Source organism: Dromiciops gliroides, chromosome 5 (assembly GCF_019393635.1).
Source record: "Dromiciops gliroides isolate mDroGli1 chromosome 5, mDroGli1.pri, whole genome shotgun sequence".
In the NCBI taxonomy this organism is placed as follows: Eukaryota; Metazoa; Chordata; class Mammalia; order Microbiotheria; family Microbiotheriidae; genus Dromiciops; species Dromiciops gliroides.
This window is the reverse complement of record NC_057865.1, coordinates 143,960,041-143,983,555: the sequence shown is the minus strand read 5'-3', so window position 1 is coordinate 143,983,555 and position 23,515 is coordinate 143,960,041. Positions and strand designations below refer to the sequence as shown.

The window sequence follows — 23,515 nt, the reverse complement described above, 5'->3', positions numbered from 1 at the left end:
ACTGGCTGATAGAATTTATGATAAAAAAACAAAAACAAAAACTGTCCATATAACACAGAGAAGCACATCACTGATTAAATGCTATGTTTCTGGTTATTTATATGAGTTGAGAATTACAGTGACAGAAATATCATCACATATTATACACATTATTTCTAAAAGAGAAATCAAATTTTACCTGTAGTCTATCCCATTAAAAGCTATTCCAAGAATGTAAAACTAAAGTAAATATGAATACTGCTACGATAGGTGATACCATATTAAGTAAAAGGCTCTGGTGACAAAGATATCTCCAATTCTCAAGCTAGTTAAAGACTCACAGAACCCACGTACCAAAATTTTCAATATCTCAATCGCCATTCAATAAAATACGAAATGATTGAGGTAGAGAATATGACAGAAAGAGTTGAAGCTTGAGGGGTAACAATCCCTTTTTTCTTTTTACTGTGGCAATGAGAGGAACATGGGTTATATGGCTTTGTTCCCACCAGTAGAAGAAGCTCCTTACTACTGCTGGGAATAGGAGAAAAAAGATATTTTGGTCTATAGATAAGCTATGTAAAGCACTTTGTATACGTTAAAGTATATAAAAAGTATATATAAATTCTAATTATTATTGTTATCCTGTGATCGAATTATCAGAAAATGAATCAACAATAAACATTTATTAAAAATCTGCTAGCACTATGCTAGGGACTAGACAGAAACAAAATGTATCTGGCCTAAACTTTTGCATCCCAAAAGCTTCATGTTGGGGGCAGAGCCAAAATGGCGAAGAAAAGGCAGGGATTCTCCTGATCTCTCCCCCAAACAACTTTAAATAGTGCCTCAAAACAAATTTTGAAGTGGCAGAGCCCACAAAAGAATGGGATAAAACAAATTCAGAAGGTCATCAGGAAAAGTCTGTTGCACCAGGGTGATAATGAAGCGCAGACCAGCACAGGTTGTGCCACAGCAAACCAATAGTAGGGTTTCAGAGTCACTGAATCAGTGGCAGCAGTGGCAGTTTCTGGACCTCTCAGCCTACAGAAGATAAGGGGCACAGACAACTGGTCAAAAGGAGATTAGAGGGGTCCCTTTACTGACACCTGGGATAGGATTATCTGGGTCACAGTACTAGCACAACAGAGCTTGTGGCCATAGGGGAGTTGGGACCCTGAAAATAGTTCCAGGTTGGAAAAAAGAACTTGTAGTTGCTCAGAGACCAGAGCACAGTCTAGGAGAGTTAGTAAACACACCACTCCCTAGATCAAAGCTTCTTAAACTGTGGGTTGCAATCACATATGGGGTCACATAACTGAATGTGGGTATTGTGAAAAATCTGGCAACAGTAAAAGGTTATGTACACTTACTTTATATACCTCTATGTCCAGGGTCATGTAAAGATTTCTCAGCAAAAAGGGGGCACAAGTGGAAAAAGTTTAAGAAGCCCTGCCCTATATCACAATACCTTAGAAGAACTGAAAACTTACAGGTCCCCAGAATTATCTCTGAAAACAGCTATACAAAAAACCTGAAGCCTGGGACAGTGCCCCCTCCACTCTGGAAGCAGAGTCCCACTTTAGCATAGAGTTAAAAATCAAGAAATAGAGTGGGAAAATTAGCAAATAGCAGAAAAAGATCCTGATTATAGAAAGTTACTATGATGACAGGGAAGATCAAAACACAAACTCAGAAGAAGAAAATAAAACTGCTACATCCAAAGCCTAAAAGAAAAATATGAACTGGTCTCAGGCCATGAAAGAGTTCAAAAAGGATTTTAAAAATCAAGTGAGAGAGATAGAAGAAAAAATAGGAAATGACAATGATGCAAGAAAATAATGAAAAAAGAATCAATAGCTTGGTAAATGGAGGCACACAAAATGCAAAAAGGAGAGATAGAATGGGGTAAGTTATCTGAAATAAAAGCACTGTGAAAAAGATTTTACAGTGGAGAGGAAAATGAGGGAGGGGTTAAACCACATAAACCTTATTCTCACTGGAATTGGCTCAAAGAGGAAATAACATACACACTCAGTTGGATACAGAAATCTATCTTACCCTACAGGAAAGTAAGAGGGGAAGGGGATAAAAGAAGATAATGGGGGCTAACAGAAGGGAAGACAGATTGGGGGAGGTAAAAGTCAGAAGCAAACATTTAAGAATGGACAGGGTGAGGGCAACTAGGTGGCGCAGTGGATAGAGCACTGGCCCTGGAGTCAGGAAGGCTTGAGTTCAAATTTGACCTCAGACACTTGACACACTTACTAGCTGTGTGACCCTGGGCAAGTCACTTAACCCCAATTGCCTCACCAAAAAAAAAAAACAAAGAATGGACAGGGTCAAAGAATAGGATAAAGAAGGGGGAAATAGGATAGAGGGAAATGCATAGTAATATCTGAAAAATATTTATAGCAAGTTTCTCTGATAAAGACCTAATTTCTCATATATAGAGAGAACTGAGTCAAATTTATATAATCACCATAGCTCAAATGACAAATGGTCAAAAGATATGAACAGTCAGGTGAAATCACTATTGATTAGAGAAATGAAAATTAAAACAACTCTTAGCTACCACCCCACACCTATCAGATTGGCTAATATGACAGAAAAGGAAATAACAAATGGTGGAGGAGAGATAGGAAAATTAGGACACCAATGTACTATTGGTGAAGTTGTATACTGATTCAACCATTCTGTAAAATAATCTGGAACTATTCCCAAAGGGCTATAAAAGCATGCATACCCTTTGACCAAGCAATACCACTACTGGGTCTATATCCCAAAGAGATTTTTTGAAAAGGAAAAGGAAAATGGCCTATCTATACAAAAATATTTACAGCAGCTCTTTTGGAGGTAGCAAAGAATTTGAAATTTCAGGTATATCCATCAACTGGGGAATGGCTGAACAAGTTTTTATGTATGGTTGCAATGGAATACTATTGTGTTATGAGAAATGATGAGCTAGATGCTCTCAGAAAAACCCAGAAAGACTTATATGAACTGATGCATAGTGAAATGAGCAGAAACAGAACACTGTATTCAGTAACAGCCAATAGTATACAACAAAGAACTGTGAATGACTTAGCTATTCTTAGCAATACATTGATCCAAGACAACTCTGAAACACTTATGAAAAATGCTATCCATCTCCAGAGAAAGAACTGATGCAGTCTGAATGCAGATTGAAGAATACTTTCTCTTTATTTTTCTTGGGGAATTTTGTCTGTGTTTTCTTTCACAACAGAACTAAAGAAGAAATGTGTTTTACATGACCACAAATGTATAACCTATATCAACTTGACTGCCTTCTCAAGGTGAGGGAAGAGGGGGAGAAGGAGTGACAGAATTTGGAACACACAAAAAATTTTTAATGAATGTATCTTTGATCCAATTTACTCTCTTCTCTTCTGTGTTTATCCTTTAGCTAGCCATCCACTCCTCCTAATTTTCAGTCTCTCCCTATTCACTGAGAACTCTTCCATAACTCACAAACATGGCCAGATGTCCTCTATCCTAAAAAATACCAAAAAGCAAAACTTCATTTGATCCTACCATTTTCTCAAGTTGTCATCCCATCTCTACTTTCTTTCACAGCCAAAATCCTGGAAAAAGCTGTGTAAATTCCTTGCCTCTACTTCCTCACCTCTCATTCACTCACCAGCTCCATGAAATCTGATTTCTAACCTCATCATTTAATGAAAACTTTTTCCAAGGTCAGCAGTAACCCATTAATTACCAAATCCAATGGCTTTTCTCAGTCCTTATCATCCCTACAGGACATACCCAAAGAGCCCTAAATCAGCCTGCAATAAAGACACCACGTGTCCACAGAAGCCTTGGGCCCCTGAAAACCCAGGGTCAGCTGAGATATAGACAACATCCTTTATCTTTACTCCAGGGCATTACCTGATGTCCCTGGGTCTATCTGACCACATACTTCTAGGCTTTGGTCTTTCCTCCTAGGCCTTCTCAAGGAGAATTCAATCTTCACCTCAGTGTCTTCCAAATGCTTTATAATCTCTAAAGAGCCTCACTGGGCTAGGTACACTTCCTGCAGCTACCTCCTTACTGATGACTAGACTAGACTCCTCCATACCATACCTTCATCTGTTCCTGCCACCTGGGAAGTAGAGCAGTAGGACCTCAGGGAATAGCTACCACAAATGAATTGATAAAACCTATCCATTCTACATACTTCCAAAATACAATTTTTCATCAATACCATTTTTCCATACCCAACCAATAAAACAGTTCAGGCCCTCCTTACCTTTAACCTGTTCTATTAAAATTAACTCCAAATTGGTCTCCCTGACTCTAGTCTCTCTCCTCTCTAATTCATCCTCCAGAGACCCAACAAATTGATAATCAATCCTAAAGCACAGATTTGGCTCTATCATTCCCCTAACTCAGCAAACTCCAGTAGTTCCCTCTTCCCTCACCTAGAAAACCAAACTCCTCTGTGTATTTTCAAAGTTCTTTACAATCTGGTTCCAGCCTACCATTCCAGGCCTCTAGCATATTCATCTTCACCATGCTCCCTAGGTTTCAGCCAAACTGAGCTACTTGTTATTCCCCACCAATAACATTCCATCTGCTGTCTTTGTGCACAATTTCTACCCTCCTGGAGGGTTTTCCTTCCTCACCTGTACCTCAGAGAATCCCTAGCTTCTTTCAAAGCTCAGCTGAAATGCTACTTGCTACAGGAAACCTCTCCTGATCTCCTCAGTCAAGAATAACAACAATAATTAATAATAACATTTATATAACACTTTAAAGTTGGCAATGCACTCCACATGTTCTCATTTGATCCTCACAACAATCCTATGAGGGAGGGGCTATTATCTTCATTTTACAGTGGAGGAAATTGAGGCGGAAAGTGACTTGCCTAGGATCACAAAGCTTGCATCTAAGGTGAGATTTGAACTCATTCAGGTCTTTCTGACTCAAGTCTAAAGCTCTCCCCCTAGAAATTACTTTGTATGTATGCTATATTTAATTCTCTATGTATATGCTTATGTACATCCCAAGCTGAGGGCAGGGACAATTATCCTTTTGTCTTTGTATCTCAATGCCTGGCACATAGTAGGTGCTTAATATATGCTTGATGAATGAATTGTAGTTTTTAAAAAATATAGTCCGTAAGGTCCCTGAGGTGACATAGGGAAAAAATAAAGGTGATCAATGCTAAATGGGGGGAAGGCAGAGTTGGGAATCTTGTGGGTCTGAACCAGTGATTTTATCAATGTAGGTTACAACAGAGAAGAAAGTCCCTCTAACAATTTCTAATATGCTACAACTGTTTTGCAACACCCAGCCTTAAAGAATGACTTGGGGTACTAAGAGTGACTTGCCCACAGTGACACAGGCAGATCTGTCTGCAGCAGCAACTCACTCGAAACCTCCACAGGAGGCATCAAGCTATGCTGCCTGATGGCTACAAAAACACACTTATATTTTTCTTATATTTAATTTAATTTAATATAAGACTTTAATTCAATTTTCCAGAATTTCAGGAATTTAATTCAATTCAACAAACATTTATTATTAAAAAGGAAGCTAAAACCATGACAATACATGTTTCCTTCCTGAATTTCCAGGGGCTGTAAGAAATCTTAGTTCTGGGAACATTTTTTTCCAGAATATTACCAATGTCTGGACATTTGGCATAGAATACCTTAATATCGATAATGACTACTTTATAAAAATAATCCAAAGAGATGAAACAAACTTAAATTTTCCCTCCCTCCCTTTATGAAATGACACCGACAGGAACTTGATTTTGTTTTAAAATTACTTCCTCATGTTCCACAGCTTCAAAGTGCTGCAGCTTAGCAACAATATCATAAAGTTCCAGGAACAGAAAAACATAAACTTTTAAAATTAGTGTTTTCTTTTTCTATGATAAAGAAGAAAATGTCTTCCATTATACCTAACATTTAGTGTTGAATTTTTATTATCATACACTTATAAAAGTAGGCAAAGTTCTTTAAACCATAACTCAAAAAAAAATTTTATGAGAAAAGTAAAAATAAGGCACTAAAATGGGCAGCATTAAATGAAGGTTATTCAATTAGCATGGCACAAAATATGAAAAAATCAGTGTATATGTCTATGCATATTTATATTAGTGCTATTGATAGTTAACCATATTTTAATAAATGTTAAGATAAGCATCTTTCCCATTTTCATATAAACGTCCAAACAGATACAGTCCTTTTTAAAATGCACACAAATAAAAGAACTTTGGCCTAAAGCTAATTATAGTCGAGAAAGTATCAGCCAAAGGGTGAAATTTTTACAAAAGTTTATGAAATAGGGCAGCTAGGTGGCGCAGTGGATAAAGCGCTGGCCCTGGATTCAGAAGAACCTGAGTTCAAATCCAGCCTCAGACACTTGACACTTACTAGCTGTGTGACCCTGGGCAAGTCACGTAACCCTCATTGTGCTGCCAAAAAAAAAAAAGAAAAAAAAAAATTCATGAGGTCACATGGGTGGAAAACAACGAAGGATGGTGTTTTTTTTCTCTCCAGAGTTGATTTCATCTTGCAGAATGATGAATTTCTGGATATCATGAAATTTAGGAGGTTAGCCAGGTGAGAAATGATGATTCCACAAAGCAATCATTATTTTCATACAGTAGCAGAAATGTAAAAAGTTTAGGTAACTGAGCTGAATTTGTATTGATTCTAAGATATACCGGAGGGCAGCTAGATGGTGCAGTGGATAGAGCACTGGCCCTGGATTCAGGAGGACCTGAGTTCAAATCCAGCCTCAGACACTTGACACCTACTAGCTGTGTGACCCTGGGCAAGTCACTTAACCCCAACTGCCTCACCAAAAAAAAAAAAAAAACCCACTAAAAACTAAGATATACCCTGGAAGTTTATTATTTTAAAAAAATCTGTCTCAGTTTGCATTTATTCCCAAATCTTACCTATTTCATTCTATTCCTTCTCCTCACAATTGGATAATTAATCCTGCTCTCTGCTTCTCAGCACTCCAAATCTACCCCTTGCCCAGTGGTTTACCTCTATCCCTAGGGTGAAGTAAAAAGCTGAGAAGACTTTTTACAACTCAGGGTGAACCCTCCAGGACTCAGAGCATTCTGTCCAGTTACCTTGTTGATTCTGCTAAACAATGAAGATGTTCCTCTTCATTCAAATCTCCCACAGGTATAAAACAACCTCATCAGATAGATCCTTTGATTCCACTGAAACCTAATTTTGTGTCACTGCTAATTCTGAGAAAGAAGGAGATTATATTTGCCACAAGTTGACTGGACAATTACCCAGATGCAAAGTGGAGAAAGGGGAGAGTCCATTTGTCTGAAGATGCTCCAGAAGGAAAATGGACTGCTACCATTGCCGAGTAGTTAAATCAGCATTTCCTTTCCCCTACTCTGTGACATTAATTTATCACAACAACTCATCAATTTATCATATACAAATGCCAAACATAGTAGATAACCCCAGACGGAGACTGAATAGCACTGAGATTATTTTCAGCTTTTAAACTTTTCTTAATTTTATGCTTTCTGACACTTTGATAAAAGAAAAGAGAAGATAAATAGTTGCACTCCCCTGGCTCATCATAAAAGTTTTTAAAGAATTCTGAGGAGAAACCTCTGAGGTTTGCACTGAATCCTTTTCTACCATAGCTTAGTCATGCTGTCCGTGAAATAGTAATTGAAAATAAAGACTTATTAAAAATAATAGATGGTTAAATGGAGAGAGGGAGGCGTGTTTTTCTATATTACTCAGAAATGCAACTTGACAATAAGAACTCAAATTTCCATTTAGCCCCAAACTTCAGTGTAAAAAAACCATAACTCAATGTGATGATTTAAATAGTGTTGATATAAATATATGGATTACCTGGATTTGATGGAGGTACCTTATTATCCAAAAGGAGAGTTTTCTGAAACACTGGATTAATAGGAGCAAAATATCCTTCCACTGAACTCCAAACAACCCAGATAGCTAGCAGATAAAAGACCCTACCTAGTGACTTCTTTTCCCTCAGGATACTAAGTCCCTATCTTCCTTATCCTTGCCAAACCCTTTTTTGGAATCCTGTAGTCCTATCAAGATGCTTCTGTATTTCCTCCATACTTGTTATAAGTGAAATTGTTAAACTGCTTTTTGCTTCTGTGTTGATTTCTGTATCATACTGTCATGGGGTGCAGAGCACCCCCAGAAGTTCTCTGGGGCACATCAAGGAATCTTCTCCTTGAGAAACTAAACCAGAGGACAGATAAGCCTAGAGAGATAAGGGGAACCAGTTTGGACAGAGCTAGCTTTGGGACCTCCACCCTTCATTCGGGTCTCCCTTACCCCTGAGGAGATAAATTTGGGTGTGGCTGCTGCCTCAGTATCCTGAAAAGAGAGATGGCTTGAGAGATCCATAGCCACCCCTCACCCAATTCCCCCAGCTACCACCAGTGGGGGATGGTCCTCCCTCACTAAAGGAACTTTTCCACATCCCCATCAGTCCCCTATAAAGGTACCCACCGGTCTCCTGCTCGAGGAGATTGGTACCTCTGAGCCACATGCTTTGTGCCTATCTCCCCAAGAGAAGTCCAAGGATTTCTTTCATGGTTTCCCTTCCCTCGCCCCTAAATAAACTACCACCTTATTCTAACTACTTTTGTGTGCAAGAGAGTGTAATTCTTTAAAGAGGAATTCCTAAGAACCCCAACCCCTAACCCAAACCCTGTCCCCCATTTTCTCCCATATCAATACTATTGAAACTGACGATGCTCTGTAATCAGTGGACTAAAACCATATATACCCTCAGAAATGGGGAGTCCCCCGAGCTTCTCTCTTAGGAGGGAAGTCTCCACATGATCATGGGTCATGTTATCTTTCTTCTTGGGACAAAATATTAAATTGATATTATGTTTTTTCTGTCTGTCTCTGATCTGTTTTCATAGGAGGACAGGTATGTTTTTTCTGTCTGTCTCTGATTTGTAGGAGAAATTAAACATTATTTCTCTGATCTGGTTTGTTGTAGGAGACAGGCAGATATATCATGTTCTCTTTCTAGTTAGTAGGAGATATAATATTATAATTTCTCTGATTTGTTTATTAATTTGTAGGAGAAATTAAACATTATTTCTCTGATCGGTTTGTAGGAGGCAGGTAGTTACAAAAGCTATATTTTAATATTCAAGAGTTGTAATCTATGCTACATATATAATCTTTTCATATAGTGTGTAGTCTATGAATTATTATTTATCTATGAGAAAAACTGCAATTGATGTGTTTGGCCTAAAAATAATTTTTAGAACCAGAGAGTAGGGACCTCAGAGGCCATGCATCTAATCCAGCAATAACTGAAGAGAAATCCCATCTTCACATCCCTAACAGATGTCATTCTGGTCTAGACTTGGGCCAGTCTTCTGGCAGTTTAAGTTCAATATTGGAACAAAAGGACACACTCAGAGGACATTCAGGAGTTAACAAAAGGAGATTTACTTAGCCATAGCAAGAGAAGGAAATTCAACAAAGACAGGCATTGAGGACAACTGGAGTTGCTTCAGCTGAGCAAAGCTCCCTGGCCTGAGTCACCCATTGTGATTCATCAGTTATATGTCGGAGGGCTCCTCTGCCAGACTGCTTGGGGTTTTTTGCAGTCAACAAGGAACTGAAGTCAATAGCTGGAGCCTTTACTCCTTTAAGCCAATCAAGTCTCAATACCGTTTAAGGAAAAATTAGCCTGTCTTTCCTGGGGGGAGGGATTAGGATCTATTGGTCCTGCTGCAATTGCTTCCGCAGCCCCCTTTTCAAGTCTTCTTCACTGTCTGCAAAAGTATCCCAATACACTTTTGCATGGCTCCTCAGAGAGCAGTAGGAATAGGAGGAAAGGAAGGATTTTCTGTCAGAAATATGTCAGTAAGTAATATTATCGATGGGTCTAAAGTACCACTAAGATTAGCATTGATGTTACCTACCTAGAATGATTAGACTTTCTCTGTGTGTGTGTGTGTGTGTGTGTGTGTGTGTGTGTGTGTGTTTCTCAATTCTAAACCTGGAGTTTTGTCTCGTATTTTTAATAGACTACATATTAATCACTATGTTGGAAACTGCAAAGACTGAAAACGTGGTAGTAAGTGATGCCTTTGCAAACACAAAACTGTATACAATCTGAAAAGATTTCAAAAATTATATTATGGTTCATTCAGATATAATTCTAATATAAACTATACGGTCTCAACAATTATTAAGTATTTTATTATTTATAAAATCACTTGATAATGCTAACGCCATGCTGAAGGCAAATGAGTTTTTATTCCACACTGCATTAACTCAGAATATTATGATTGATACTCACGCTTGCTTTAAAAAAAGACTACCAATTATATCACAGCATCTGTTGATTCTGAGAGAAACTATAATCATGATCTAGCAAATTTCTGACTGAAGAGACATTAAAGAAAAAATACACAATAAACTTTAGAGTAATTTTGATTGGTTTTTAATAACTATATTCTCACATTATTTTTGGAGCTTAAGATTAAAATATGATAAGTGAGCAAAAATAACAGCTGATTCTCAGATTTTTCCACTGTTATCTTTAGCATCTACTGTGAAAACAACACTCAAGCATTACTCATTTTTAAAAGGCAACTTTAAAAACAACATTTCAAAAAAATACAAAAAAAAAAATCTTAAGTTTAAATAGGTTCTTAAAGAACCATACAAGTAAAATGCAGATTGTCCAAAATAAGTAGAATCAAGTACAAGTTAAAATTCCATTCAATAATGAAAATGAATAATTATTAATAAATGAGGAATCACTTATTAATCTTGATTCTTTAGATCAGTGGTGTAAAATTCAAAAACAAACTTGGCCACTAAACTATACATTAGGACTTAGAAAACCACGTTAACTATCTATGTTCTATGGTATTTTTGTTTACTTTGTTAAATATTTTGCAATTAACATCTTAATCTGGATCAGCAGCACTTGAGTGTTGTAAGCCTACAGTGCTGGCTCTGGGCTCCATGTTTCACACCTCTGCCACAAAAAGCAAAAACAAAAACAAAAAAAACCGTAACAAGCTATCAATATTAAACTACCCAATAATAACAATAACAAACCCCTGAAAGTATAACCCATCATCCATGCCATGAAGGGGAAGATAGTAAGGACATGAGTAAGGGAACAGCAGACAAAGAGATGTACCATAGGGGCTTTGTGTCCAGAAACAATTAGGATAACTGTGATAGTCTACATGAACCCTGAAATCCAAGTGGCATGGGACTCTGTCAATATCGGTAACTGAGATAGCACCGTGATAAGGGCACAACTATTCCAAGGCATCAAAGAAAATGGGGAAGCATGGAATTGCAAGCCAACTCAAAAAAACTATCATGATAATCATCTTGACATAGAGAACTGAAAAACAAATAACACTCTTTCATGTTTTGCTAACACAAATGGGCAAGATAAACCAAAACAAATCAGACATACCACACTTACTAGAAATCTTCAATGAAGATGGCACTGACACCTGCATCAGTCATGACTAGCCACAAACAACCCCTCCAAATACTTGCCAATTTCTGTTTGTATGCTTTACGCAAAGCATTCACAACTTGGATCACATAGACACACACGGGAAAGCTAGGTAGTAGTGGATAAGAGTAATAGGCCCTGAAATCAAGAGGACCTACTTTCAAATCCAGCCTCAGATACTTACTAGCTATGTGACCCTGGGCAAGTCATTTAACTCCAACTGTCTCCCCCCAAAAAGCCCAAAATAAATATACATACATATGTATATGTAAGTGTGTGTGTAGTATGTGTATACATATGTATTTACGCATAAACACCAGAAAATAATATATCATCTGAGCAAAAAGAGTATGCCAAGAAGTCCCAGGAGTATAAAGATTATTCCTGAGACAGTAATTACTAAATAAGCTGTGCAAAAGTGCCGTTACATTTATACGACCTTCAGTGATTATCTCAAAACTGCTGACTTGGTTCCACACTCATAGCTTCCAAATATATCTAACAGATCCAATAACTGTGATAATCCTAAAGTATTTGATGCCTACACAGAAAACTATTATCTATTTAAACATTCTGCCAACAAAAAATATCAAGAATAATTGACATGAAATCATGACATTTTTAGAAGAAAACAGAATAAAACCATTATTATTGTGCCTAGCCTTAAATCCATTATAATTTCTCCAAAATTTGAATAAGGCTTCCAAGTTAAAACAGGATTTTTAAAATGTTTAATTATGGGGCAGCTAGGTGGCGCAGTGGATAGAGCACCGGCCCTGGATTCAGGACGACCTGAGTTCAAATCTGACCTCAGACACTTGACAGGTACTAGCTGTGTGGCTCTGGGCAAGTCACTTAACCCTCACTGCCCCACAAAAAAATAAAACAAAAAACAAAAAAAAAACCCCAAAACCAAAAATGTTTAATTATTTGTTATGCACCAACAATATCATATCATAGTTCTCCACTAAAAAGAACATTAAATAGCTTCTTCAAATAGTGAAATCTTTCTTCAATTATATCAAAATGTCATTTGGACTCATTAAATACAAAATTTTTAATATATGCCGAGGAAAGATATAAAGTTAAGGCATCAAGCTTAAATATGGAAGTCAAATTCAATCAATAGATGATGTTCATACTTTTAAATACCTTGGTCTTCTCAAGGCAAGACAGAGAGAGCATAAATCTATCAAGAAGAAAGTTGTGGCTAAATGTATTAAGAAACTTAAAGACATGCTGAAATCAAAGCTTGAAGACAAGAGTACATTTTCAATTAACACCTAAGATCAGTGAAAATATACACTTTTAGAACTATAAACCGAACCATAACAGATTCCAGAAGTCATTTAGCAAAAACCCATACACAATATTAGCAAATTACAGAGCCCATCAGACTACAATTAAAACTATCCTGAAAGGTTAGCACTTTGTCACTACAAAAGAGGTAGAAGACTGATAGACAGTTTTACAACATATAAAAAACAAGTCCAAAACCTACAGAAACACTTTTGACACATACAGACTTCATTTTACCAGACAATAGTAAAAAGTGAAAACATGTCAAGGCCTTTAAACTTGTGTAATGTACCTAAAAATGGTTCACATCCAGATGGAGTCTATGAAATGGCTAGGATACAAGAGTGGAATCAAATGACCTTCCATGGGCAACGTACATACAAACTCAGCCAATAATAAGTAAACAAAGTCAAAGAGAACAACGCGGCTTGGATTTGTTTGCAGAAAAGAGTAGTTTATGATGGAAACTCGGGAAAAAGTCAAAGCCACATCTTTAAGCATCCAAAACTTAGTGATCAATCTAGATCATTTAAGACATCAGTAGAAATGACATAACATTACTTAAAACTGCAAAATTTTAGCACCTACCAAATACCTTTGAAGCTCTAACCCTGTGGTTAGAATAATTCATCCAAAACTTATTGTCTTTCCTAGAACAACATTCAAATCCCCACACCAAAAGTACAGGCTTCAAAATATCCTTGAAAACTCAAGCAATAAACTAAAACGGAAGTGGAACATTATCACAGACTGAATTATTGCCCACACTGTCCCAGATATAACACTAATCTATAAAAATAGATAGATAGATGCCTCCATATCAAAATCACATAAGAATATGATGAAAAATATATCCTATGCACTGCTTTTTCTCTTACTAGAGTACAACAGATGCTTTCAGAGACTATATGGAAGTCAAACCCTGACACTCTGACACTTTTGTTCAGCTACAAAAAAGCAATTATTTTATCTACCTGTGAAATATAAATATGAAATATGAAACATTAAATATGAAAATCTGCTTTAATGAACTTAATAATAAATATTCACTTATTTATTATTAAGGAGATATATATAGTGGGACAGGATAGTGACCTGTCCTAGTAGTTTCAATCTATTGTAGATGAGAATTTTGGTTTAACAATATATAAAGATCTAAGGGCAGCTAGGTGGCGCAGTGGATAAAGCACTGGCCTTGGATTCAGGAGTACCTGAGTTCAAATCCGGCCTCAGACACTTGACACTTACTAGCTGTGTGACCCTAGGCAAGTCACTTAACCCCCATTACCCCGCAAAAAATAAAAAATAAAAATAATATATAAAGATCTATATAGGTCTTGAAAGCTATATCTTGATGAAAGCTTATATTTATATAGGTCTTGAAAGTTTTGCAAAATAATTTACATATATGAACTCATATCCACCCAATAACCAGGTAAGACCTATACGTTATATTATGCAAGTATAGCAGTGCATTCACTATACCACTGAAATCCTCTCATGATTACTAGTACATTTTTCTAATTCTCCATTGCCACAACTACTTCCAATTTAAGATAATGCTGTGTTCTAAAACAGCATCATGCTATTTTATCAATCTGAAGGTCTGGCAACCTGAAGCCTTATCAGATCATAGATACCTTATAGGATCACAGTATCTGAAAATGGAAGAAACCTGACAAATCAATTAATCTAACTCTCCCATTTCACAGAGGCAGAAACCAAGGCCTAGAAGAGTTAAGTAATTTGTCCAAGATCACAGAGGTAAGTAACAAAATCTTGATATGAACTCTCTTGCTGAACAATTCCTCTTTTCACTAAATCATACATTCCCTTCTCTATCATCTGAAAGTTTATAACCAACTTATTAATTTTAATAGGTTACTAGAAATTGACAATAAACTAAACAGCCAAGTTATTAGATGTGTTCAGATACAGCAGAGGAAAAGGACTTACCAAGTTCATTGAGACTCTGAGCAGCTTTTGTTATCTCTCGACTTCCTCCCTGCAGCTGTCCTTGGAGTCTTTTACTGAGATACAAGATGCGTATTATTCTTCGAAGCAAATCACAGGCTACCTGCATGAGTTTCAGGATATTAGATGTGTACATTCAATTCATGAAGTTTTATCATCAAAATTACAAATATGTGCATCTTTCAAAATGTTTTTCAAAAGTCTTTCACGATGCTTAGGATCAATCTTTTTTCACCTCTTACATTGTTTTTAATTAACCAGTAATGTTACTTCAAAAACCTGTAGAATCTTTTTAAAGTTTCCACATTTATTAAATGAGATAATACTGGTGAAGCCTTTTGCAAGCCTTAAAGGGCTATAAATACTAGCTGTTGTTATAATTAACTAGCACAAAGAAATAAAATATTTAATTTGTATAATGAACTCCAGTTTATACATGGAGAATGCAGTCTACCTGAGACTGACATTTTTTAATCTCTGTATTCCCAACGCCTAGTATGATGTCTTGTACATTCAATTCAATTCAATAAACATTTATTCAGCACCTGTTTTGTGCCATGCACTGTGCTTAGCATTGGGTAGTAGGAAGACACATGGGAGGTACTACTTGTTTTCTGAATTAAACTGAGTCTATTCATAATGGTTAGGAAGCAGAAGAATGACATGACCAGTTGAAAATACTGATTAACTTGAGTTACTCTATATGTAATTCATAACTATCACTTATTTTTTCATAACTACAATGTAATAAAATTTAACTAAAACTATACTGAACATAATTTGTCCTTTCCTGGCAAAGGCTCAGATGGCACTTGATGATTAACTGGAGTCCCTTGATATAACCGATAAGAACATTCATCGTCAACGTCACAGGGTTGTTGTGAGGAAATTTCTCTATAAACCTTAAACCACAGCATCAATATGATTTGGTTTTGATGCATTTAAAAGGCATTTTTTTCTTTTATTTGGGTCTTCTTATAGAAAATGACTAATATGGAAATGTTTTATGTAACTGCACATATATAACCTATATCTGATTGCTTACTGCCTCAGGGGGAGGGAAGGAAGGGAGGGATAGAATTTGGAAATCATAACTTTAAATAGAAATGTTTAAAAAGAAATTAAAAATAAAATAAAGAAGTCTTTAGTAATAAACTGGGAAATTTCTATAAAAATATAATAAAAAAGATTTTGCTGATACATATAGGTAAAAAAGATAGGCAGGATGAATGGTGCTCTCTCAATTCATGTTCAAAATATCTTATTATAAAATCTAAATATATAATTGAATAAAATAGCTGAAGATAAATGAAATACCATTTTAACAATTGGATAAAAATATACTACCATCACCTTACATTCTCATACAAGGACAATCAGTATCCTAAAGAGACTAAAAGTCTCCAAGCTTTCTTAAATTCTTAGTTAAATTAATTAGCTGGTTACACTAGAACCAGACTACAATAATTTGTTCAGAGAAAAATTCAACATCATATGGGTCTTGATGATATCTCAAATCAAAGATTTAGGACAAAAAATAAGGCAGCCCCACAACAAGGACTCCAATGCAGAATTAGTGAGGCTCCATCTAATCCTTTTGGGGGGGGGGGGGCAGGGCAATGAGGGTTAAGTAACTTGCCCAGGGTCACACAGCTAGTAAGTGTCAAGTGTCTGAGGCCGGATTTGAACTCAGGTACTCCTGAATCCAGGAGTGGTGCTAAATCCACTGCGCCACCTAGCTGCCCCTCTCCATCTAATCCTTAAATGAAATCAAAAGAATATTTCTTCATTATTACCTCCTCCTAGCTAAGTCATGCATTTAAAGAAAATAAAATTTAGAGATTAAGTTTTTCTGCCATGGCTAGATTATGATTCATCAATGAAAGCCAGTTCATAGAAAAGGCAATGCAAAACCTTTATTAATGGGCAGAAAAATATGTCAATTTTTTTCCATGTAGGCCTTATAATCAAGTTCAGAGAATCATTCAGCATTATCAAAAAGCATTAGGGTTATTACCTCTCACTTGACCTAGTCATAACAAGTCAACTACTATCTTAAATGGAAACAAGACACCAAAACTCTGAAAAAAAAAAAAAAAAACAGCTGAAACAAGAAAGTATGGGATGGGGGGAGGACAGTGGTTAGAACACTAGACCAGGACACAACTTCTGCCTGCCTCAGTTACCTCATCTGTCAAATGGGGATAATAAAGCACCTACTTCTCAGACTTGTGAGGATAAAATGAGATATCTATAAAGGGCTTTGTAAACCATAAGCGCTCTGTGGAAATTTATTTTGATTTGGGGACCCTACCTTTGGGCTGAGATTAGAAAGCCTGAGACCCTGAGGGTCTCTTCTGTGTGGGAGGAGCTGGTGCCCCTCCCCCTCTGCTTCAGCTGAGCCCAAAAGCCCCGTGGGCTGTACAAGATGCCAGGTCAGACAGCTGGGAGGGAAAAAGCCCCCAGCTCCCTCTGCCCTGAGTGGAGCTATCTGAGAGATCCTGGGCTTGTCCAGGCCGGGCTCTGGTGTAGCCTGAGGCACGTGAGGCTCCAGTATACCACCCCCCCACCAGCCGCAGCCCTGGCTGCAGATTGGCTTGGTCTGTGGGGGCACAGGAAGTCCCAAGATTTGAGTGGAGAAAAAAAAGATATATAGACCTGGGGGTTAGATTCGGGGGACGGACGAGATAGAAGAACTGGGGCGGCTGACAAGACGGCAAAGGTTGGAGAAGACAGACAGGGGGCTACAAGGATGCAGGAGAAGACGAGAAGGACTAGGAGCAGAGAAAAGAGAGGCTGAAGGGCAGACTGACGGAGCAGACAGACAGAAGGTCGGTGAGAGAGAAACACAAGGGTTCAGTGGTGGCAGTAAGGAGAGGAAAGTTAGAAGCAGGGGGGATTTCCAAAGTGAAAGGGGCTCAGAGTTAGAATAAAGGACGTGAATATCCTGAGGAGAGGTGGCTAAGGCCCTTATTGTATTAAAGAAGTTCTGAGCACAGCAGGTGGGAAAGAGACACAGTGGAAAGAGACACAGCAATGCAGTCAGGTTGTACATTTTATTTCCCTGTATTCATAATTTTAAATAGTATCTCATAAATAAACTCTGCTTTGATTACTTAATTAAGAGGCCTCTTAATCTTTAGTTTATCAATTTGGGGAGTGGAGCAGTGTGGTGGAACTTTATAAATGGCCCATATTAAATTAATAGCAGTCAGATAGCCAGTTTAGTCAAAAATCCCCAGAATTAGTCCTCCAGTCAGATTAGCCTCTGTTAAGGGCTAAAATTCTAGCTAAACTGTCTAAAATATCTAATGAGTGGTCGCCAATAAATTATAAGCTTTAGCAAGAGTTAGACTTTTAAGCATTTATTAAGGAGAATAAGAATTTGGTAAAGAGAGAGAGAAAGGCCTAGATTCCTATCTATTAAAGGGAGAGCACATTTCTAGCTCCCTTGTCTGCCAGAGTCCAGAGGAAAGAGCCCCAGAGTCAGCGCCAGTCTCTTCCTTCCTCCTCCCACTAGTCCGCGTCACTTCCTCCCGCCATAGAAAAGACTCCTGGTCTTGCCCTCAAAGACCTTCGCTTCATGGGCAGAACTCTTCTACAGTAAGTATCCAGCAGGTGGCATCATTCCAATCGTTACACCCCCAAATTAGGCTAGTCATTCAAAAATATCCTACAGCTCCATAAATACTAGCAACTGTTCTTACATACTGTTTATTATATCATGGGATCCTCACAAAAACCTTTTGGAGTAGTAGTTACTACTATTCACATTTTTTTTACTACTAAATCTCACATTGAACATCTTCTACACTTGTATAGATTTTTTCTCAATTTAAAATGAGAAAAGGACAGCATTTGGCCAAAGCCAAGTATTGAGTCAAGCATTCGTTTCAAATTTTCAGTTTACTTTTTTTTTCTCTCATTTACAAAAACCTAAAGCACTTTATTTTTCTTCCACTTCCATCACATTCCAAATCTCTTCCTAAAGACAATTTTCATATTAACATATGCAATGTCTAATATTCTACACACCTATAATAGCTCTCATTTCTTGATCCCAAGCCATATTTTCCAATATTTCTCCTGGTTAAATCAATTCATCTAATAAGTATAAGTTAAGGGCATGCTATCTGCCACAAAGACAACTAACCTTGATCAGCTTACATTCTGTCCTGGGAGATAATATGTACATATTTAAGAATGCTCAAAATACATACAAAATAAATACAAGATATTTTTTGAGGAGGTAGGCACTAACAGCAGAGAGGATTGCACAACTACCAAAGTTTTGAAGAAATAGAGAGATTCTAAAAAGGGGTCACTCCAGGTCTGGGGGACAAGTAGCACAAAGATTATTCCAGTGTGCCTTTAATAAATATATGTTTCACATCACAGTAAAAAAATAGCAAAAGTATATTTCAGGGGCGGCTAGGTGGCGCAGTGGATAAAGCACCAGCCCTGGATTCAGGAGGACCTGAGTTCAAATCCAGCCTCGGACACTTGACACTTGCTAGTTGTGTGACCCTGGGCAAGTCACTTAACCCCATTGTCCCGCCAAAAAAAAAAAAGTATATTTCAAATTAATTTTGACCATTTTGTTAAGACCTTCATAGGTTTCCTCTACTTCATCAACTGATACACTGGATTTTGGTACATAAATCATAATACTTCAATGTAGTGTGTTTGCTTCACTTAAAGTAAGCACTATAAAATGAATTTAGCTAAGGAGCCTATATGTATAACAATGTATTTAGACATAATCAGTACAAACCCTGATAAATTCCTCAAATGATTATAGACATAATTATATACCCACCTAAAAGAAAAAGGATTATCTCACTGGAAAGATTATTCGATTATACCATTTTTTGCACTGGATATACAACTTTGAGACATGTATGTTATTTCTCTCCTTCTATAATCTTGTCATTCCCACATTCATTAAAAATACATTTCAAATTCCCTTGCTCTTGTGTCTTTTTCTATTTAGCACTAATAATTCAAAGTGGATAAGAATTCTGAACAATAAAGAATGGAAAAACGTAGAAGACAACTTACCTGAAGTCTTGCCAGTTGTGCGGTGCGTGCTACTATCTTGTTGTATGGATCAACAATTTTCGCTTTAATCCTATTAAAAATAACAATATTTTAAAATAGCACAAAAAGGTCACGTTTCTATTGCCTTATGATCTTGCACAACAACATACCTATCAACAGCTCCTTGGAGGGCCCCAATTCTTGTCTGCATCATTTGAAGAACACCTAGAAAATAGTAACAGTTTACACTTAGTTTACAAAGGAGAAGCCAGGTCCAAAAAAAAAATGAGATTAAAGATAAGAATTTTATTAAAACTTGAAAAAGGGGGGCAGCTAGGTGGCGCAGTGGTTAAAGCACCGGCCCTGGATTCAGGAGGACCTGAGTTCAAATCCGGCCTCAGACACTTAACACTTACTAGCTGTGTGACCCTGGGCAAGTCACTTAACTCCCATTGCCCCGCCAAAACAAAACAAAACAAAACAAAACCCTTGAAAAAGAATAACCCACAGATCTATTATACTTCTCTAGGTAACACAATAATAGGACACAAAAAGATTTTCATTTTCATTTTATTGTATATCTTTGGTATTCTAAGAGATCTATAATTACAGCCATTTAGGTGCTACTACCTCCACTAGTTCAACTCCTCATCTTCATGGAATCACACAATTTGAGTTAGAAGCAACCTCAGTAGCTATTTAGTATAACCCATTCCTGAAAGAATTCTCACTATGATAAACCTGGAAGATGTCATTCGGCCTTTATCTGAAGATCTCTAGGAAGAGGGTAGCTAGGTAGTACAGTGGATAGAGTGCTGGGTCTAGAATCAGGAAGACATGAGTTCAAATCCAGGCTCAGACACTTACTCTGTGTGACCTACGCAATTTACTTAACTCTGCTTCAGTTTCCTCATCTGTAAAATGAGCTGGACAAGGAAATGGCAGACCACTCCAGTATTTTTGCCAATTAAACGCCAAATGGGGTCACAGAGAATTGGACACAATTAGAAAATGACTGAACAACAAAGGAGAGGAAACACACCACCTTCTGGGGCTCTAATTGCTAGGATATTTTTGCTGACATCATTTTCTGGCTCTGCCCTCAAAGACCTAAATCTAGCCATCAGGTCTCCCCTGAATCTTCTCTAGGCAAAACCTCCCCAGATCTTTTCAACCACTCCTGATATGATATGGACTCAAGACCCTTCATGATCCGAGCTGTCCTGGATTAACCGACTTAGAATATAATAGTCTATGTCAGTTTATGGATTTTTAAAAATTCATTGCCTGTTTTTCAGAAGGTTTAAGTAGGTTTAGTAAGAGCTGCCATAACTGGGTGCAGTATATTTGCATTTTTATTCTTTCTTCTAATCTGGTATTGATTTTCATCATTGCTCTAGTAAGTTGTTGATGTGACAACTGATTTAGAAATGACTCCCACATCAAAAGCCAATCATTTCCTGACCACTAAATAGAATCACCTTTATTTTTTGTAATGTTATTCAATACTGTATCTAGCACTTTCCAAATTGGTTCTTGAATAAATTATTCATGACTTATAAGAATGAGGCTTCTAGAAGGCCTTTGTCCTCTTTCCCATTTCTTACTCCTGAGCCATGTTTTCTCAACATATTTTTTCTCTCCTTCTCTGTGCTCAACATTTGCACTGAGGTTAATGAGTGCCAATGTACATGTCAGTTTAAATTCGAAGATTATAAAATTCTTTGTAAAACTTCTCTACCTCTAGCACTTAGCATGTTGACTGGCACAAAGTGAACACTTAATAAACGCTTGCTGAAATGGATGATTTTGATTATATTAAATTAAAAAAATTTTGTACAAACAGAAGCAATGCATCCAAAATTGGAAGGGAGGCAAAAAGCTGGGAAACAATTTTTGAGGCCAGTGCTTCTGATAAAGGCCTCATCTCTAAAATATATAGGGAATTAAATCAAATTTATAAGAATCCAAGTCATTCCCCAATTGAGAAATGGTCAAAGGATATGAACAGGCAGTTTTCTGATGAAGAAACCAAAGCTATCTATTCCCATATGAAAAAATGCTCTAAATCTCTAATGATTAGAGAGATGCAAATTAAAACAACTCTGAGGTACCACCTGACACCTATCAGATTGGCTAAAATGACAAAAAAGGAAGATAATAAATGTTGGAGAGGCTGTGGGAAAATTGGAACACTAATGCATTGTTGGTGGAGCTGTGAGCTGATCCAACCATTCTGGAGAGCAATTTGGAATTATGCCCAAAGGGCGATAAAGCTGTGCATACCCTTTGACCCAGCAATCCCACTTTTAGGTCTTTTGCCCAAAGAAATCATGGAAGGGGGAAAGGGACCCACATGTACAAAAATATTTATAGCTGCTCTTTACGTGGTAGCAAGGAATTGGAAGTTGAGGGGATGCCCATCAATTGGGGAATGGCTGGACAAGTTGTGGTATATGAATACAATGGAATACTATTGTGCTGTAAGAAATGATGAGCAGGAAGAGTTCAGAGAAACCTGGAGGGTCTTACGTGAGCTGATGATGAGTGAGATGAGCAGAACCAGAAGAACATTGTACACAGTATCATCAACATTGAGTGTTGACCTACTGTGATGGACTATATTCTTCTCACCAATGCAATAGCACAGAAGAGTTCCAGGGAACTCATGATAGAAGAGGATCTCCAAATCCAAGAAAAAAAAAAAAGAAAGAACTGTGGAGTATAGATGCTGATTGAACCATATTATTTCTTTTGTTTTGGGTGCTGTTGGTTTTTTTTTTCTTTCTATTTTGAGGTTTTGCATCACTGCTCTGATTCTTTCTCTTGTAACAGGATTAATGCAGAAATAGGATTAATGTTATTATGTGTATATATATGTGTGTGTGTATATATATATATATCTATATGTATATGTATAGAGATATATAGATATAACCTATATCAGATTACCTGCTGTCTAGGGGAGGGGGGAGGGAGGGGTGGGAGGGAGAAAAATCTGAAATTGTAAAGCATGTATAAACAAAAGTTGAGAACTATCTTTACATGTAATGGAAAAAATAAAATACCTCATACATTTAAAAAAAATTATAACTAAAGCAAGTAATAAAGTTCTAACCTTAAAAAAAAATAAAAAAAATAAAAACTAAATAAATGCTTGCCGACTGACGACTCAGCCTCCACAATAAATGCTAGCACATAAACTGAAATTCTTTTCATGGTGGTCCTTTTGCACAATCTCATAATTTCTTATTTAATAATCAAGTATCTTGTGCAACGACTATTTCTTGTTACCTTTGAGTGTACAATCAAATCAGGTACTTTTGTGTCTTGAAGGAAACTCTGTGAGCTGTCTTCCAATTGAGTGCAACTTCCTTTTTTTTTCCTTGTTTGATTTATAATAAGAATGTCAAGATTGATACTATTCAGTACCTCCAGAGTTAAGTCCAACTGTAGATCACTGAACAAGGACCTCACATTTAACATGATAACAACCAATACAAATTAATGCTGACAGACTATCTGAAAGCTCTGTGACTCTTAGAAAAGTTGGCTCCTTTTCCTGACACTGTCACTTCCATCCCTGAATCTATGTTACAATGCCCCCAAAAGAAGCTTCTAAGAACTATACGCTACAAAGATGATTTTGGGGGGATTATTTGATGTTCCGAACTTTCATCACCTTATAGTCTACTAAAAA

General features: G+C 37.0%; 1 protein-coding gene and 1 long non-coding RNA gene across 3 annotated transcripts in view; one reads left to right on the top strand and one right to left on the bottom strand.

Moving 5' to 3' along the window:
• Positions 1–23,515, bottom strand: part of COG5 (component of oligomeric golgi complex 5) — a 349,622-nt gene that overhangs the window by 283,953 nt on the left and 42,154 nt on the right. For both annotated transcript variants that reach the window (XM_043965892.1, XM_043965890.1), the window contains exons 4-6: positions 19,986–20,040; positions 19,837–19,906; positions 14,758–14,878 (exon numbers count right to left, since the gene is read on the bottom strand). In XM_043965892.1, coding sequence (XP_043821827.1) covers positions 14,758–14,878; positions 19,837–19,906; positions 19,986–20,040 — 246 coding nt within the window. The remainder of the gene's footprint in view (positions 1–14,757; positions 14,879–19,836; positions 19,907–19,985; positions 20,041–23,515) is intronic.
• On the top strand, positions 9,738–19,865 carry LOC122727945. The gene is made up of 3 exons (XR_006353219.1): positions 9,738–9,875; positions 14,514–14,565; positions 19,769–19,865. It is a non-coding gene; the product is annotated as an uncharacterized LOC122727945 (long non-coding RNA).